At 42.4% G+C, this 18,353-nt stretch overlaps 1 protein-coding gene across 10 annotated transcripts in view; it reads right to left on the reverse strand.

The window, feature by feature from the left end:
* UBR4 (ubiquitin protein ligase E3 component n-recognin 4) overlaps nucleotides 1-18,353 on the reverse strand; it is a 142,202-nt gene that overhangs the window by 73,255 nt on the left and 50,594 nt on the right. For 4 of the 10 annotated variants that reach the window (XM_030805617.1, XM_030805619.1, XM_030805624.1 and 1 more), the window contains exons 38-57: nucleotides 17,894-18,124; nucleotides 17,091-17,261; nucleotides 14,793-14,975; nucleotides 13,746-13,904; nucleotides 12,782-12,934; nucleotides 11,959-12,186; nucleotides 11,435-11,595; nucleotides 10,285-10,456; nucleotides 9,821-10,022; nucleotides 8,823-8,986; nucleotides 8,149-8,365; nucleotides 7,083-7,299; nucleotides 6,275-6,307; nucleotides 5,077-5,140; nucleotides 4,508-4,642; nucleotides 3,338-3,512; nucleotides 2,536-2,619; nucleotides 2,306-2,446; nucleotides 1,293-1,414; nucleotides 487-598 (exon numbers count right to left, since the gene is read on the reverse strand). In XM_030805617.1, coding sequence (XP_030661477.1) covers nucleotides 487-598; nucleotides 1,293-1,414; nucleotides 2,306-2,446; nucleotides 2,536-2,619; nucleotides 3,338-3,512; nucleotides 4,508-4,642; nucleotides 5,077-5,140; nucleotides 6,275-6,307; nucleotides 7,083-7,299; nucleotides 8,149-8,365; nucleotides 8,823-8,986; nucleotides 9,821-10,022; nucleotides 10,285-10,456; nucleotides 11,435-11,595; nucleotides 11,959-12,186; nucleotides 12,782-12,934; nucleotides 13,746-13,904; nucleotides 14,793-14,975; nucleotides 17,091-17,261; nucleotides 17,894-18,124 — 3,124 coding nt within the window. The remainder of the gene's footprint in view (nucleotides 1-486; nucleotides 599-1,292; nucleotides 1,415-2,305; nucleotides 2,447-2,535; nucleotides 2,620-3,337; nucleotides 3,513-4,507; nucleotides 4,643-5,076; nucleotides 5,141-6,274; nucleotides 6,308-7,082; nucleotides 7,300-8,148; nucleotides 8,366-8,822; nucleotides 8,987-9,820; nucleotides 10,023-10,284; nucleotides 10,457-11,434; nucleotides 11,596-11,958; nucleotides 12,187-12,781; nucleotides 12,935-13,745; nucleotides 13,905-14,792; nucleotides 14,976-17,090; nucleotides 17,262-17,893; nucleotides 18,125-18,353) is intronic. The other 6 variants (XM_030805626.1, XM_030805621.1, XM_030805618.1 and 3 more) reach the window with 5 other exon arrangements.

Here is an 18,353-nt window from a genome sequence, read left to right on the forward strand (position 1 = left end):
AGAGAAATTCCTGTGAAATTTGCTCTCCAACTTATTGTAGGTAAGTCCACTAAGGATTCTGCCCCTTTGGCAACAAAATGGACATTTAATGAAGAGCTTCTACCCCAAGAAAAGTTACGTTTTTGTTTTGTCTTTGTTCACTGCGATTTTATTTTTGCTATGGCTCTTAGGAAGCTTTCAGCCAAATATAAGACCCTCGCTTACCAAACATGCAGGACCTTGTGATGCGAATTTTCTGTATTTTGATTTTACTATGGTACTTTTATTTTCCCATGGCCTTTAATCTTTATTTTTATCCTACTTACTATATACATTTTGATGTGCCACCTAAATTCTTTATGGGGTGAGGTAGGATTAGAAAAAAGATAGATACATAAAGTCTCCAGGACCTTGGTCAACATGAGCAGTACATCCAATGCTACTGTACCTCCCTCTCTCCCCTCCTCCCAAATACAGGCTTGAGCCTAAACCCAGACCTCACATTACCCATTGGAGTGTTGCTTCGAGGGGAAGAGGGTAAAGTCACATGTCTCCGTTTGTTCCTGGGCCTTAGGACTCGAATTAGAGCTTGTTTACAAGAGAAGCTCACAGCAGGATCCTGCGGTTTAAAACGAAACTGTCACGCTTTGCTCTCATATTATTCATGAAACTCTCTATAAAACACTTTCCTTTCTTGGTCACTCACTCACAAGCACGTGGAATACCTCTCTACTCTCACCTGCAACCCAGCGGACCAAGTTCAGCAGGTTAAGTTAATCCCCCCTTCCTGTTCTGGCACACATAAGAGCCATTCACTAACTTCCTGTCTCTCAGTTCCTGGGGATAGACTGGGAGGTCATTTGCTCCTGAGGCCATTTTGGCCCCTTACAAATGGTTTCTGCTTTTTATCAGATGATCAGGCCCCCAGTGCGCGTCTTAGCTCTGTGCTAAAATCGGTAGTTTTAACACTTAGCTTCTGTGAAAGGGTCACTGGAAATAGAAATCCTGATGTACTACTTTCATTCATGTGCTCATTTAAGTCACAATTCACTGAGTTACCTAGCACTTACTATGTAGCAAGCAGCAGGCTAGTCCCTGGTGATTCAGCACTGAATAAGAAAGACTAAGCCCATCCCCTTTCCAAATCTTTCTCTTCCATGGAGTAAGATCTTAAAGCTTTTATTGATATTCAAAACTTCATTCCCTTCAGCTTCCTTTAAGTATATTTTATTTCATTAGCTTAGCAAGCTAAAAACAATTTTCCAGATATTCCCTGGCTGCTGAGAGCTCTCTGGGATTGTAATGCTACGTACAGGACACAAGAGCATCTGCATGTAGATCTTGGATGCTGTGTTAATACAATCCAGCTCACAGGTACAGTAGCCATGGATGATGTCCACCAGAGCATTGACAGTAGCTTCAATATGAGTTAGTCCTAAAGGAGAGACAAACATTATTTGAAAATCTGGAGGAAAAAACTCTAACTACTTGAGAGTCTGAGACAAAAGTGTAACTTTTTATCTCCATGTAAAAGGTCATGCAAACAAAATGACAAACACACACACTCACACACAGTAGCCTGTATTATTTGTGATTTGTTTCATTAACAGTTTCCTAGACTCCCAAATTATCCTCAAAAGTCTTTCCAGATATCTTGAGTCACAGAAATAAGTAGCTGTCTACTCTCTCTGGATATCAAAAGACAAGGCAAGGAAATATGAAGAGGAAGGCAGATACTAAATGTTCCCTAATATTCCCCAACCTCAGGTGATGACAAAACATAACCTTGACATGTCTTTTAGGTTTACCACCCAAGTGTCCTCCAAACATGAATGAGCACCAGGATCATCCTACTTTTCTATATTGCTATTCAGACCCTTACCCTTCCATCTGAATTTTCAATAGTGTAAGAAGTTAGAGACCAAATAGCTTAGAAATAGAATAATCCTCAAGATACTTGTGCCTTTTGAGCTGGCTTTAAGCCAAGTTGTCAAAGACTTTTAAAAACAATTATAAACCACTGAGGAGACACACACACACACACACACACACACACACACACACACACACACACACAGTGCCTCTTTATGTAAAATATTCAACCCTGATGAAAAGATATGGTACAAGAAAATCCCACCCTGTCACACTGCTAAATTCCTGTCTCAGGAACATTGCATTTATCTCGCAGACTTCTACTTCTCAATTATGAGTTCTGGAAGAAATGGATTATGAAGAACGAAAGCTAATGGCTAACAGTCATAGCTGTTCAAAGACAGAACTTATATCAGGCTTCATTACCAAGATTCAAATATCCCTTTTAACATACCTGGAAGGCAGGCAGGTGCCAAGAAGGCATTCTTGGGTTTGGATGCATGGAGTTTCCAGAAGTGGTTCACAAGCTGGGTGATGAAACTACAGCAATCTCCTTCCAACTGCTTCTGCGGTTCCTTCCCTTCATCCATTCCTTCTAAGCAGGAGAAAGAAAATTATCAACGATGGTAAATCTGAGATGGAATTTAATTTGTTTTAAGGTTAACTCAGGTCAAGGAAGCTTGCCTGGGGAGGGAGTTTCAAGTGGGGCCCCAATCAATATGCCAACTATCCCTAGACTCCAGCAGGCACATCTAGGAAAAAAACAGTCTGGGAAAGGAATATCGCAGAAAACATTGTATGTTAGAATTAAGAAGAACGGGGAGCATTTAGGATGTTTACCACAGATTCAAAGATCTCAGTTCCAACTGTTCAACTTCTAAAATGTAGAGGAACATCTGAACATTCTAGAGATCTCTCTAGAATAATTCTGGGATTGTAATATTAAAAGGAGGAACAGGATGATGACGCATATGGGAGCATGTAAATAACAGAGAACTGTAAAGGCAGCAATCAACTCAATTTGACAATGACAAAACAGGTTTGCTACCCAGCCAACAGAAGAGGAGATGAGGAAATAGCATTGAGCACTGAGAAAGCTGCTACACATATTAATAATAGCACTGGCAAAAGAACGGCATGAAAGTGAAAGATATGCCATAGTTGCTTTAAAGCAACCAGGACCCAACCAAGCTTAGCTTTCCCCTGAAGCTCCTAAGAGGTAATAACTTCAGAGACAGATTATATCTGATGTCTGGAACACTAAGTAAACTCAAGGATAATCAAAAGTATAAGCACTGGAAAAAGAATGTGTTTAAAATTGTGCAATCTCAATGTCAAAAGGCCCTACAAGGTATAAAGACCAGGAAGCAAAATCCCTGTCTCTGAGCATGCAGTCAGTCAGAGGCCAGTAAGAACAGTAAGAATGAGAGGGTAAATAGGCATATGAAGCAGATCTCAGGACCACGGCCACAGAGGCCAAGTTCACCTGTTTCCATCTGGGGCAGCTTTGACTCCGTAAAGTGGACAAGGTTGTTGGGGCGCATGATGGCAATGGAGCGAGCTGTGATCACTAGCCTCTGGAACACCTCAGGGTCCAAATCCTTGCCTTCTTTGCTAGATGTGTTGAGACACTGCACAGCTTTGCTCAGCAAGGCCTGATCCTATAAAACAACAGGAGCACAAAGCGTCAGCCATAAGCAAGAGCTGGGTACAAAAGCAAAGAGGAGAGAAAAGCTGGCAGATCACCAGGATTATTACCTCCTCTCAAGAGAACAGGCCAATGAACACCAATCACCTACAACAGATCTTCAAAGCAGCCCCATATAGTTAAGTTTCTTAATACATAAAATATTAATGTCATTAAAAAATAAAAACCCTGCAGTATCAAAGTATGATGGGAAAATTCAAATCTACTCAGTTCTCCAGAACTGCTAGATTTCTTTCTCCTACAATAGAAGAGTCATTTCTTAGCAAATTCATATTAGCCAAGGACAATGTTTCCAAAATTGCCTTTCCTCGAGAGACTCAGCAGGTTAAACTCACATTTCTCAGTTCTCCGGGTTGGAGACACAGAAGCTAACCAAAGCTCTGGGTTGACGGCTCCTCTCAGAGCCCTTCTTCTGCAGGGGTCTGAACTGTCATCTTTTCCATCTACAGAAATTGGCCCAATTTGTCTCCTTTGGCAATGCCTTTCTTTTGTAAGTGATACCCTCTTTCCCCAGATTTTCCCATCAGAGGCACTCCAACAACTATTCAACACTTGTCTCACCAACAAGTACAGTACACCTCTCGTGCTGTGCCACAGCTGAGGGAGCGAAAACACTAACAGTCTATCTCCTGAGGGACTCCCTCACCTCACCCTTTTCCAGCGAGAAGGCTACCCACACTCAATATCCTTCCTTCTCTTTCTTAAGTCTTGTTGATCCTGTTAGAGTGACAGAAAAATAAGTACAAACCAGGGGCCCAGTCACTGGTTTACCCTCAGTTTTGAGTGGCACTTGAGAATTTCTCAGGAGAAACTCTGTAAAATGTAGGTCTAATCTGAATGCTATCCACTCTCTATCTTACTTTGCTGTGCTGTCGCTTTACAATGAAAAGCTAACTTATTTGATTCCCTGTCAGCACTGCAATTTCCTTTCCCTGAGAGAACAGTTACCTTGTGGCTGTGGTAGGCCGAGCGGCTGGTGTGCAGGCTGGCCAAAAGGCTCTTGGACTGCTGCTGGACACTGGCAGGTGCTGGCAGGGACAACAGCAAAGTGGCCAGCTCCTGAGCAGCATTCTTGTTTCTCTCCTGAGGCAAAAGACAGCAGGGTTATCACTAACCCCACCAACTCAAGGTAGAATGAACTATCTACACTCTGCCTGCCCTTCCTTCCTTCTAGGCCACCAGGGCTAGGTTATGCTCCATGGACTGCAAAGGGAAAAAAAAAAGTTTCAGAAATTATAATCCTCCTTCTTACCAGAGGAAGAAATGGAATCTAAGCTCATGATTCCCAGAACAGTGTTCTTGTACCAACACGCATCCTATTCTATGACACACGCTCACTATGGGCCTGAAAAGTAGGACATAAGGCCTTAAGCTGAAGACTTCTCTGGAGCTTCTTAGCAAATCAAGATTATGCTGCTATAAATGTTCTTTAGCTGTGAGGCCTCAGGACCTCAGACAACTCCACTGACTTCCTGCCTCTTCAGAAAGCTTCCATGTGCTTTGAAAAAGTGACTTGCCTTCTCGATGATTGGGCCAACGGCAAAGCAGCTTTCCAGAGCTTCTAAAGAACTCACAACCAGCCTGGGGAGACAGAAAACCTGGCTTGAGTACAACACCGTTCTCTCCGCGTTGAGCTTTGGCCTAAGCAAACTATAGTCATGAGGACCTTGGGGACAGCTAATGAATGCCAAATACAAAATCAAAGCACAATAAGACCTGCCACAGGCACCATGCATATCGTTTCCTATGTTACAAGCCAGGAGAAACCTGGCTCCTGCTCGGAGATCAACCTGAGGCCATGTTCATAATCCATAACTCAAAGACAGGGCTTTTCTTCCTCAAAGAGGATAAATGTGCTTCCTTCTGCTGCCTGTGGCAGGGATCACTGAGATGGGCTTAACAGTCTTGACGCAATGGGACCCAAAGCTCAGGTGCCCAGAGTTCAGTGGGCAAAAGGATACACAAAGGGAAAGGTAAAAACCATCCTCTTATATTGGAAAGTTTAAAGCTATACATGCACAAAGGCATTTCCTATGAGTCCCAAGTATGGGGGAGAGAACAAACTATTTTTTAGGTGCATGCCAATTGCCAACATTCAAGGGGTAAATACAAAACATCTTTAGAAAACTTTTCCCCTTAGGAAAGTAATAGGAAACCCAACTATTACTATTAAAGGTACCAAGTAACATGCTCCCCAGGGTTTACTCCTTTCAATTTAATGTGGCATAGTAAAAAGAACAACATCCTGACAGTTGAAGCTCTGGACAGAGAAGGAAAAGTATTCAGAAGGTAACTGGAAAGAAAGGGGTTAAGGGGTAGAGGAAGGCAATAAAGAACTAGGGAAGAGGAAACTGAGGCATAAAACAAATTTGGATAGAACGAGTTCTCTAGTGGGTTATCAGATGGTAGGACTTTGCTGTTAATCCCTCTACCCCGAACCCCCTTTTCATCCACTTAGAAAGGGAGCAGAGAGGACTAGGGTAAGGGAGAGAGTTGAGAGAGTGTCCGACATGGCCAACACCAAGAGTGCACTTACGATCCTCCATATACTCCATTTTTACACATGGACAGCTCTGTAGCCATGCAATGACCAGAACAGAAAGAAGCAGGAAGACTCTTCAACAGAAGCAGAATCAATGCAAAGCCACACCATTGGTTACACGGCTCTCTGACACACACTCACTCGTGCAGAGAAAAGAAAGAGGGCATACTAACCGGTCCAGCTTGGTTAGGGACTCAGTTTCAGAACTTGGGGGAGAAGCAAAGAAAAAAAAAAAAAGGAAAAAAATGTGAAGCTCAGAGAAACCTGGAAACACATCCTAAGCAAACCATGTATGGATAGGGTATTGGGGAAAAAGAAAGAGAAAGGGAGGGAGGAGGCTGCTGGTGGGAGGCAGTGATTCCAAGCAAGGCTGTTCTTGTGACTTACAATGTAAGAAACTCAAAATCTTACATCATGAATTATAATATTTCATCTACCATGGCAAACCAGCAGCTACCTAGCACAAAGAAGCCAAGCACAATGCTTAAGAATATGCCACTGTAGGGAGACTTAAGGAAACTCTAGACTCTGCTACAAGAGGCAGCAGACAGCCTCTCTTGCTGGCAATGTTATTATCACAGAAGTAGCTACGCAGAGAAAGATGATGAAAAGATGATGAGCTCAGAATGGAGGGGAGGATGTTTTCCTATCATTTCAGCAAGCCTGGATCCTAATCTAGAATACTGGCTTAAGCATCGTCTAGCCTGTGGCCTCTGGCTACTCTAAAGGGTACCTGAGCATGAAGAGAAGGGACAGAACTTCTGCCCAGGGAGATACTCTGGTGTCAGATGACTCTGAGCACATTTTTCAGGCTTTGCACACTAAAGAGACACTGAATGTGGGCGAGTTGTATGAAAACTTAAAAAAATTCCAGGCTAGCCTTGAGATGGTTATTAGAAGCTGGCTCTCTCAAGACACAGGAAGGTTCTGCAGTGAGTGGAAAATGTAAGAACTGAAGCCAACCCCTGCCAGCACTGGTACCTCTCCAGCACAGTTCCACTGGTCGTAGTGGGGGCAGCTGAGTCACTATCTCCAGTGCCGTTGCTCTGGTTCAGGTTTGAAGGGCAGATGTTGCTGACAGAGGCAGAAGGGAATTCTTCTGGGGGCTCATCAGGCCAGCCAAACTGCTCCTTAGTCTTGCCATAAATTTTTACAGCATCTATCATGGTGACACCTGCTGGATCCACTGAGGCCCCAACTGCAATAAGCAAGAGAGGCCTTTAGGAAGCACATTCTCTAAACAGCCACCCCTCCAAAGCAAAGACCAGAACAGTTGGAGCGAAGAAGTAAATCACGTCAATTTTATAGACATAGAGAAACTTTATCTTCTGAGATATTCGCAGCACTTTAATCGTGTATAGATGCTAAATACATGTGGTAAAAGTTCCATGGACCAAAAGCCGATTACATCTCCTACTCAGAAGAGTCCCTAACCATCACTGCAAGGGTCCTCTTCTGCTTCAGAGTATTGTATCCCCTACCCCTCACTCCCAGGGGTCTCTACACACTTTCTTTGTTCAAAGTACAGATCATGATCATTCACACTAACAGCAACTATATCTAGAAGAAAGAGTATCAGACAGTGGCCAATAAATGACAGAGAAATGCAGTCTTGAGTAAGGCTCAAGGATTTGTATTCTGAGAGTTTACTTTTCAGTGGCATAGCAAGCCATTGCTAACCATCTCTCAGCCATGTGTGACCTGAGGTCTTCCTCTGTGCGTTAAGAAGGCCTTGCAATTTCATGTCAATCTGCCTCCTCTCGGCCTAAACACAGAAGTAGCCCCATTAGTGAGGTGGACACAACACTATAGAAATGAATACTCAACAAAGTGTAGCCCTATCTTTACTGCTACCATGCTCTGGTGTACTCCTTTCCTGTCACCTTGCCTCTTTAATACATCAAATGAAGCTCAAAGTTTCCTGACAAAAGGACAGAAAAATCAGTAGAGTGGAGAGATCCCAGAATATTGGAGAGCCACAGGCCAGTGGCTCCCAATTTCACAGTCACAATGAGGACAGAGTCTGCACCAGGGGTTGGTGACTCACTGAAGAGGTTCAGCTTCTTATCAGCCTGCAAGGCTTCTTCTCTGGTGAAGGGGAAGTCAAACCAGCGTGAGCGACTCAGGTTGAGCTGCATAGTTCTGCCAAAGATCTCGATATATGATGGGGCCCGTTCTATTGCTTGAGTCCCAATCTGGATCCGCATGCCTGTCATCACCATAGTGCTATTGTTGTTACTAATCTCAATGGTGAAGCCTCCGGGCTGTAGGGAGACAAGGCACACATCAAGAAACTAACAGAAGTTCTTAAGTTTTAACTAGGACTCCTCCTTCTCTGACATTGTCTCAACACGTGAAGCTCATTAAAACTTATCCTTTTAACTCCCTGGTAATGACTTCCTTGTTTCTAAAAATGGGAAAATAGGAAAAGAGAGTAGATTCTCTTCAATGTCAGGCTTCCTTCTCCCCAGTATTAACAACCTCTTTGGTGTCCTCTACACAGTAATCCTGCTGGTATTGGTGGAAACCCAACCCGTACAAGTCCTTTGCCAAGTGAGTAAAAATATCCATTTTTCTAAGGAACCATTTAACTAGAACTGAGGGTTGTTGACTGTGAGTATACACTCTATACTTGCATTCTAAAAGGAGATGTGTTCTCAAACCATATTGTTTATGAGTCCTTTTACCCAGGGATTGATCCCAGCCCAGTGCCATTCTTACCTTGGTGTTGGCCACATACATGCCAGTGGAATTCAGCCGGTGTTTTATCTGTTGTGCATTATAGACCTGCAGGAGGTCATTACCACCAAACTCCACATCTGTCAGCTGCTGGTTGTGTTCAAAAAAGTCAATGGGGAAAGTCACCTGGCTAGATGTGCGGGTTGCTGCAGAGAACGGTACCAGATCATCAGAGTCTCTCCCACCTCTGCCCCAACACCACTGGTAAAGACTCTTCCCAGACAGAGCCCACACTCACACTCTAATCTAAGCAAACTCTGGATTATAGCATTTGCATCAGCATGGTGCCTACATGCAGTTAGCTCTCCAATGGTTGTTATCCCTAGCTATGACATGTCCTAGCAATACCAAGAAGTCTGGCATTGGTTTTGAGTGTACAGTTAATAACAATAGGCTCTCCTGTAACTGGGTTACTTAAAATAAACAATAGAAACTACTTCTTTAATGAATGTAAATGAATGTAAATGAATAAACCATTCTTTCAAAATAGACTCTAGAGCAAATTTAAGGTAATGTGATGATCCCTGTAATGGGCTTTGCTTAGCTGGATTTGCTCACTGCTAAACTCAAGCTTTCACTTTCCTGAAGAGTCCTCAGTCAGTCAAGTGCTAGACCACCACCTCAGAGACCTGTGGTGGGCTCTTCACTACTCAGTGGGAAATTAACCAATTGAAGAGGTCTATACTTCAATCAGTTCTTCAGAGAAGTCATTCTCCCTAAACCTAGAGAGAACAATCTCTCAAATAAGGTCCAGGACATAACTCGTTACTAGGCACCAAAGAACTACTGGCCTGAAACAGGCAGTCAATGGGTGCTTGACATTTGGAACCATGACTCTGCTTTTGGGAAATTAACTTTACAAAATGTGCAAGTAGGGCAGTCACATTTCTACACAGATATTTGCAACAGTCTATTCTGAGTCACTGTCTAGAAGACCACCATTCCTACTCCCCAACAAGTCATCTGAGTAGGAGCCTTACTGATTGTAGCTGTTTTGCGCTTTCGAACAGGCTTCATGATGCTGATGACACTGCTGGGCTGCAGGGATGGCTGCAGCCAGTAGGAGGTGTTCTCCACGTTGGCCATGTAAATGCGCAGGCTGCCGTCCTCACACAGCAGAATCATTGTTGTCCGCTGCTGCTCATTGCAGGCCGTGTGCCTAATAGCAACCATGTCTTGGATCTAGGAGAGGACAAAGAAGGGTCTTCGTTCCCACACCAACAGATCAGCATCCTCACAGAAAAAGAGGCAGAGATGCAACTGGTTTCATGGTCAGTTGAAGGGCTGTACAGAAGGGTGGCAAAGAAAAGGCATCTAGAAGAAAAAGGACTGGAAATCTTTTATGGGCCTCCATTGAAAGAGCTGGGGAAGTGAAATGAATATACAAACATAAAAAGAGACCAGGTTCACAGCAAAGTAATGAATGGGAAAATCTGGCACTGACCTTTGCTTTAGCAGGAAGAGTCTTAATCTCCTGGATAAGAAAAGTGTCTGGTTTCACCATAACTACCAGCGGCACCCCTGTAGTTTGCTGGACACAGCACACCAAGCCAGGGTGGTTCATCACCTCAGACCACTGGCAAAGAGCAGGAGAAGTCTTACTGCCACCATTGGAACTGCAGACAACAAAACTGGCCATAGTTAGAGTGTCAATCACCATTTAATAGTTCTTTTCTTGACCTAAAAACCATCCTCTAACTGGCTACGTGACTCCAAAGCAATATCCTTGGCCAGGGACTCAGATTATCCACAGGTTAGTTTTATTCCAAGCCATGCACACATGCTCATATACCCCAATGCGTGCTTCCGGCAGGGCAGTCCTCATTTGGAATCTCCACTGTGAGGTTCCATGTCTGAAGAACAGGTGGCCCTATGTGCCTAGAGGCTGTCAACTGCAGAGGGCCATGGAGCTGCCTAAGGCTAATGACCCATTGTCCTATCAGGATCTCCAAACACACCAAGTTAGTGTGAACTGGTATCCATTTTATTTCATCCCAAACCACGTAATTCCCAAAGAAAGGCCTGAGAGAAAGTGCTACAACGGGTCATCAATGGCAGATAAGAAACAAGAGAAGACACCATAAGCCTCTTCTTCCTCCTCCCTAAATGAAACTCTCACTACCTTACACACCCCTCTATTACCTGCAAACTTGGTGAAAGTCTCTTCCTCCCCCATATCCAACCACGCCCCCATTACTGATACGTTCTATTTGCTAACAGAGTAAGTCTCCCCAGGAGAAAAACGTAAAGGGCATTATGGCAGAATGAGTGTCTAAGAGAAATTTAGGTTCCCTTCTCACATTAAAATCACATTTATAACATTAACTATAGGTTTTCCTTCTGAGTAACAGTGGACCCCTAAACTACCTCTGACAGCTTGGGGTCTCCACAGTGGAGGACAAACCATGCAGACAACACAACCTGCCAAACCCGGATGTTCCCTGATATTAAAGATAGCTAGCAGGGGAGAAAAAAAGGTTGGCTGGAGAAAATTAAGTTTCACAAAGCTCAGAACAGATAGCAGATAGTGGGAGTGGAGATCTCTCATTGAATGTGGACATTGTGGAAGTTGAACACTAAATATTCATTCCCACCTTTTGATGTTGATGGGGAAGAGTTGCAACACCTCCAGGGTTGTCCTGCTGATGGTGGCTGCAAATGATTTGCCTTGACAATAGCTGAAGAACAACATCTGCAACACGTGGGAGTAGTACACGGACACACCACCGCCCGCCACCTGGCTGTTACTGTCCTGCTGGCACAAAGACATATATTTGCAGTAATTCATGTTGCCTTGGCTACCAACTTCCGGTTTATACTGGTTATTAGTTTTTAATCATGATCAGGTGCTCTCATACTCTAAGCATGAGATCCCTGTGGGTAAATCTTACAAAGACCCTGAGAAAAATGGAACTTGAAGTTGAATTAGTTTAGCCCTAAAGGATAAGAGATTTTGCTATTAGGTAGAAAGTTAGATAGAAAAACAAAGAAAAAGAAAAAAAGATCCAGTTAGATGAAGTCCACAGAAAAATGTTATAAAAGAACAAAGAAAAAAGAACAGAGGAGTTGCTAAATAATTAAATCTGGAATAGAAGGAAATAGCAACATGTGCTCTAACCTTCAGGTCCTCGTGATTGATTTCCAACACATTAGTGACATAGAAGGGTCCCTGCTGGGCACTGCTGGCCTCTTCCATAAGCTGAGTATAGATGTACCCAGCCGAAGACATTATAACAATGATGTTCTTTCCCTCCTCATTGAAAAGGAAGGTAACATCTCTTATCTTTGAGCTTGGCAGGAGAAAGTAGAAGGTTGGACTCAAGGCATCAACAGACAGGTCATAAATCTGCAGGATGGAAGAAAAATTAAATAAGGGAAATCTATCTCAGTCCCATCCCCCAAATATCTTAGTGAATCCAAATAGCCGGAACTGACCAATAATGGGCATTCATTCTCCATTCAACAAAAAAATGGAGTGTTAGGCACTGGTCTTATAAAAATGAACAGAACACCTTTCACGCTCCTTCAAGGAATGAGTAGGGGACAGACATACATAAATAAATTCTGAAACAAGTATGGTAATAGGTGTGCACTTGGTACAGTGAGGGTAGAACCAGAATCAATTCCCTATTGCCTAAGACAGAAAGCTCCTACTCAGCAACATAGCAAAAGTGACAAAATATGGCTTATTATCATTTTTAGAGACAGGGTCTTGCTCTATCACCCTGACTGGAGTGGAGTGGCATGATCACAGCTCACTGCACCCTTGAACTAAGCCTCAAGTAATTCTCCACCTCAGCCTTCCAAGTAGCTGGTACTACAGGTGCAAGTCATGGCACCCAGCTGATTTTTTAACTTCTGGGAGAAGCTAGCACATAATGATTCTGGATTTAAAAGTAGAAAAATTCTAGAACCATATCATCAAAGAACTGTAACTGTACCTTAACAAAGTCCGCAGTGACAATTGCTAACTCAGTCTGTGAACCAGGTAACCACACGGCTTTGATGATGAAGTTCCCCGTTGCCAACTGAGGGTGCAAAACCAAGTGATCCGAAACAGAGCCTGAGCTACTAAAGGTGAGCACATGGCAGTCCTGGACAATGTTTAAGAAACAAAATGGTGAAAAGATGATCTGAAAAGTGGGCTAATTCATTTCAGAGTAATGACGTTCCCTTTTTTCCTCTAATATCCCCTGCCTTCAGACAGCATTTAGACTGTCTAGTAACATTCAGGTTTCATGAACACAAAGATTACTTCCAATATTGGAGAAATCTGAAAGATCTGGGAGAAATTCAAAGAAAAATTCCTTTTGCATTTCAATAGGTTTTAAGTTTTAATCTCAACAATGAATAAGAAAAAGTAGTTCTAGCAATCAGCGAGACATACCTAATGCTAAATGACGAGTTAATGGGTGCAGGAAATCAACATGGCACATGGATACATATGTAACAAACCTGCACATCGTGCACATGTACCCTAAAACCTAAAGTATAATAAAAAAAAAAAAATAAAGAAATCTATTGGCTAGTAAAACATGTATTCATCTCCATCTTTGCTCAAATTTTCAATAAAAATACTTTTATTATTTTCAGTATGATACTGAAAATAAAAAAAATATATAAGTTAAAACATACTCTAACTTACTTTGAAATGCATAAAAATAAATGGGGTTGATGGAGAGATGATAAAGAAAATATAGTAAATGTTAACTACAGAATCTAGGTGGTAGGTATACACACATGTTCACTGTACAATTATTTTGATCCTTTTGTATGCTTAAAGTTTTTAGTAATAAAAAATTTGTTAGAAAAAAAAAAAAAAGAAAAAGTAGTTCTGAGAACAGGGGAGAGAAGATGACTAGAATCCACAGCTCAAGGCAATCAAACCTAGATCCAGATTTTTACCTTTAGCCCACAAACCGCCAAGTAGTCTTCCTTGCAGGGATTTCCTGTAAGGCTCAACACAGTAAAAGGAACTGGGGCAGAAGCCAAGCGGGTCAGAGTTAACTTCCTTTTGCTGGAATCCGCTTGCTTCAGGAGTGCAGAGAGCTGCAGAACGGTAATCTGCAAAGGAACAATGACCAATTTATTCTTACTCCTGGTTCTCTCAGAGAAGTCAAAGCAAGTAACAAAAACTCTTTCAATAGGGATAACAGGTTGCACACTTTTTTCTTTACAGATAAGTCTAGTAGAAAATCCTAGATCAATATTAGTCTCTATTACTCCTGGCTAAAAGCCATGGAATGTCTTTCCATGGAGGACAGAACAGATAAGTAATGAAAACAATTTCTCTTTATATAGTTTACAAAATAGTTTAAGAATACCTACGTACCACTGTCCTTTTCTAGTTTTCTACGAAACTGTTTTTAAAATGATTTTAGAGTTGTTTTAAGTACTATCCATATTTTCATTTAAAATAAAAGTTAAAACAACATTAGTGGTGATGGAGAGGCCAGAATATAGAAAAGTGTGAGTTAAGATACCTAGCACTCTTCCAACTTCTACTAGCTCTATAAAACAATACAAATTTACTTATATCCTTAACAGAGCTGGGATGGCACGGCAGGACTACATAAGCAACACTGAGTGTTTCTATGAAAACTTTTGTCTCTCAGCTTATGCCCGCCAGAGTGACCAAACAGGGCAAGACTGGGAGCCAAGCTGTCCTCGGTAACTGCTAATCATTACTTTTTCCTGAGGGCTTGAAGAGTATGTTTTGAGTGGAAATTTACTAATTAGAAACAGTCCTAGTCATACCAGCTCTAGGTCTAATCAAATCAACTCAGGGTTCAAGTATTTGAAAAGCTCAACAAGATCTGTCCCTAAAGCATTCTTAGAACCCAGTGGACTTTTTCCCACAGAGGGCTAATCCGAACGTGGTCATCCATTTGTTTTGCTTAGCATTTAAGACAATATGAGCTAAAGTAAGTGCACAAGAATTGGAGGACCCACCTTGCCCTTCTCATGGCTGACAGCCAAATGTTGGCGGCGCCCATGGGGAGAGGAGAGCACACACATAGCCACCCGCCTGAGCACATGAGCGCTGATCAGCTGCCGGATGGTCTGGCCCTGGTCTCCACTGTAATTCATCCGCACATTCTCAAAGGCACCTTCCTGGGAGCCTAAGGTGGGAACCTGGCAAAGAAGGAAGCAGAGAAAGTGGGCAGTAATGAGGTAAATAAAATCAAGTGGATTCACGCACTATTCATGTGACTGAGACACTGCACAATTCAGTCATTCAAAAGCAGTGATTTCAGCCTCCAAACCATGGATGGCTGGGTAAATTTGTTAAAGTTATTATCAATCCACTAAGAATAACATAGTAAATGTTTTCATAAAGCTAAATTTAAATACAAGGTACTGGTCTTTTAAAAAAAAAATGTTAAAATGTCAAATCTCTTACAAATTGTGGTGACAGATGACATTTTTTTCATTTATCTAACCTGGCAACATAAAAATCAGCAACTTTTTGGGCCCCCAACCCAAGTATTTTTTCACTTCACCTTTAATATCTAAAAACCAATGCTCTAAAAGTGTGACTGATTTTACGACTTCTTTTAATGCCAAGAGTATCAAATAAAACCGTGACTCATTTTTTTTTTTTTGAGACAGGGTTTCCCTCTGTCACCCAGGTTGGAGTTCGGTGGTGAGTGCAGTGATGTGATATCAGCTCACTACAGCCTCGAATTCCTAGGTTCAGGCAATCCTCCTGCCTCAGTCTCCCAGGTAGCTGAGACCACAGGCATGCACCACCACGTCAGGCTAATTATTTTTGTATATTTTTTATAGAGACAGGGTTTCACCATGTTGCCCAGGATGGTCCCGAACTCCTCTGGTCAAGTGATTTGCCCACCTCAGCCTCCCAAAGTGTTGGGATTACAGGCATGAGCCACTGCACCTGGCAAAAATTATGACTGATTTTAATAAAATGCCAGAATATATATGTGTATGTATGTGTATATTTCCAACTGACTATTATTCCCTTAAAAACAGCCAACTTTGGCTGGGCACAGTGGCTCACACCTATAATCCCAGCACTTTGGGAAGCTGAGGTGGACAAATCACTTGAGTACAGTTATTCACGACCATCCTGGGCAATGTGGTGAAATCCTATCTCTACTAAAAATACAAAAACTAGCCAGGCATGATGGCGCACGCCTCCAGTCTCAGCTTCTCAGGAGGCTGAGTGAGGCATGAGAATCACTGGAACCAGGGAGGCGGAGGTCGCAGTAAGCTGAGATCATGCCACTGCACTGCACTCCAGCCTAGGTGACAGAGCAAGACTCCAACTCCAAAAAAAAAAAAAGCCAATTTATGAGATCTATTCATATATCTCATTCACAATATTTGTTCACTTCCTTTTTGGAATCGCCACCACTTTACTTTCTATTACTTAACTCTGCTGCTAAAAAAGTCCAGGAAGGCCACATCAGAAGTCTATATTCAGTGCTGAGCAGCAGGTTTTAAAGTGAATAATGACTTACACCTTATAACCCATGTGACATGAAAAACTAAAGGAAAGTTATCTAAAGGACTATATGCAAAAGAGGACAAACATTATTTTGTAAGTTAGATGAACTTTAGAGAAGATAAAATAAAGTTTTATTTTCTAAAAATAAAAATTCTCTAACTATTCTAATTGCCCCAAAATGGAGTTCCCCACCTCTTAGGGATTCATATATTTATATGAACTAAAAAGGAGATTTATTCTCTTCATTGGCCAAAATGAATTCCCTGGATTCCCCAGCCCCACTCCTTTTTTTTTTTTTTTGAGACTCCATCGCCCAGGCTGGAGTGCAGTGCTACGATCTCAGCTCACTGCAACCTCCTGGGCTCAAGTGATGCTCCCACATTAGCCTTCCGAGTAGCTGGGACTATAGCTGCTGCGCCACCATGCCGAGCTAATTTTTTGTGTGTTTTTTGGGGTAGAGATGAGGTTTCACCATGTTGCCAAGGCTGGTCTTAAACTCCCAGGCTCAAGCAATCCACCTGCTTCGGGCATCCCAAAGTGCTGGGATTATAGGTGCACCCTTGGCCAATTCTCTTCTTTTGAAGCCACATCTCCTATGATGATTTTTACACTGTTCATAATATGTTCTGGGCCTGTCATGATGTCTTAGATTCTAAGTTTTGGATGGCCAAGCATCAACTGCTCTAAGTATACTCCTCAGAGCATCTAGCACATTTTGGGATCTCAATAAATTTGTTGGTTCCCACAGCCAGCAAACGTCATGGCCCCAAGACACTCACCATCAGCTGGTCTGTCATCTCCACTGCCTTCTCCACTGTGTGTAGCTCACTGAGGGCTTGCTGAGCACGGCTGCTGCTCCCGACGGCTGAAGCTTGCTGGAAGTTGGTCTGAATGGCATCCATAAGGAAATTAAGCATGTCTAACACGAGAGGAGCGAAGGAGAAATTGGCCTGAGAAAAATAGAAAAAATACACAAGTGAAAAAAAAAAAAAAGAAAAACAATGGATAATACTCGTAAAAATCATCTTGCCAGTAACTTCCTTCAGAATCCAGCTACTTTACTTCCAGTTGGATATTCTAGCCATCTTCTCATTCTCATAATCCTGGCATTGATTCCAATCAATATGCATTTGTGCTAACTCCAGAGCAATCTTTCTAAACCAGGGGTCCCACACAGATATCCTAATGCGCAAAGGCATCCCTCATATGAAATGAGCTAACTTCTCTCCTATGTTTCTAGAATGGTTTGGGTTTTGTACCATCTTTGGGAAAATTGAGAATCTATACACTCAAATCATTTTGTTTTCTGTGTTTCAGATAAGGAACCCTGGCCAAGAAAGGGTACTCTACAGTATGACACAACTAAAATTTATGTTTCCATCACCCCCCATAATACTCGTAATAGTGCTCAGTCATAAATCCTTCCCTCGTGATGACAATACATAGTATTTGTATTCACACTATGAAAATGGGTAAAGGAGAAAATGAGTTGCAAGGGGAGCCATGTGCATTATTTACTCTCACACCAATTCAACAGGCTCTGAACTCTGTCTGTTTACTAGGGAGCATCAGTCAGCCCCACCTGGTTCTGTAATTCCTCCCGGCAGCCCTCTACTGTGCGGCAGAGGCTGCTCTTCTTGGGCTTCTCTTCGTCAGCAACCTTTCCATCACTGATGGTAACCTTGGCTTTGTCAGCTGGCGAGGAGGTGCTGGCATGACGCACTAGACTCTCTGAAATCCTGGGTTCACTCTGAAACGCTGACTCCTTCATGGTAGAGCTCATGCCACTGCTAGGAGTTCTCTTCACCAGAGCCTAGGGACAGAAAACGTCAGAGTCCCTAAGTTCTTGCCTCAAGCACAGAGGAAATACTGCCTGAGATCTCCGAGGAAAATCTGACCCAAAAAAGAAACTGGCTAAGCGTTTCAATGTTGTCCAAAAGCCTAAATTCTGATCTTCATAGTATTCACCTAATATATAACTTCTTTACCCACTCACAGTATCAGGCCTTATTATAACATCTGAAATTGTGGGGAGGTCTTAG

This window comes from Nomascus leucogenys, chromosome 24 (assembly GCF_006542625.1).
Source record: "Nomascus leucogenys isolate Asia chromosome 24, Asia_NLE_v1, whole genome shotgun sequence".
Taxonomy (NCBI): Eukaryota; Metazoa; Chordata; class Mammalia; order Primates; family Hylobatidae; genus Nomascus; species Nomascus leucogenys.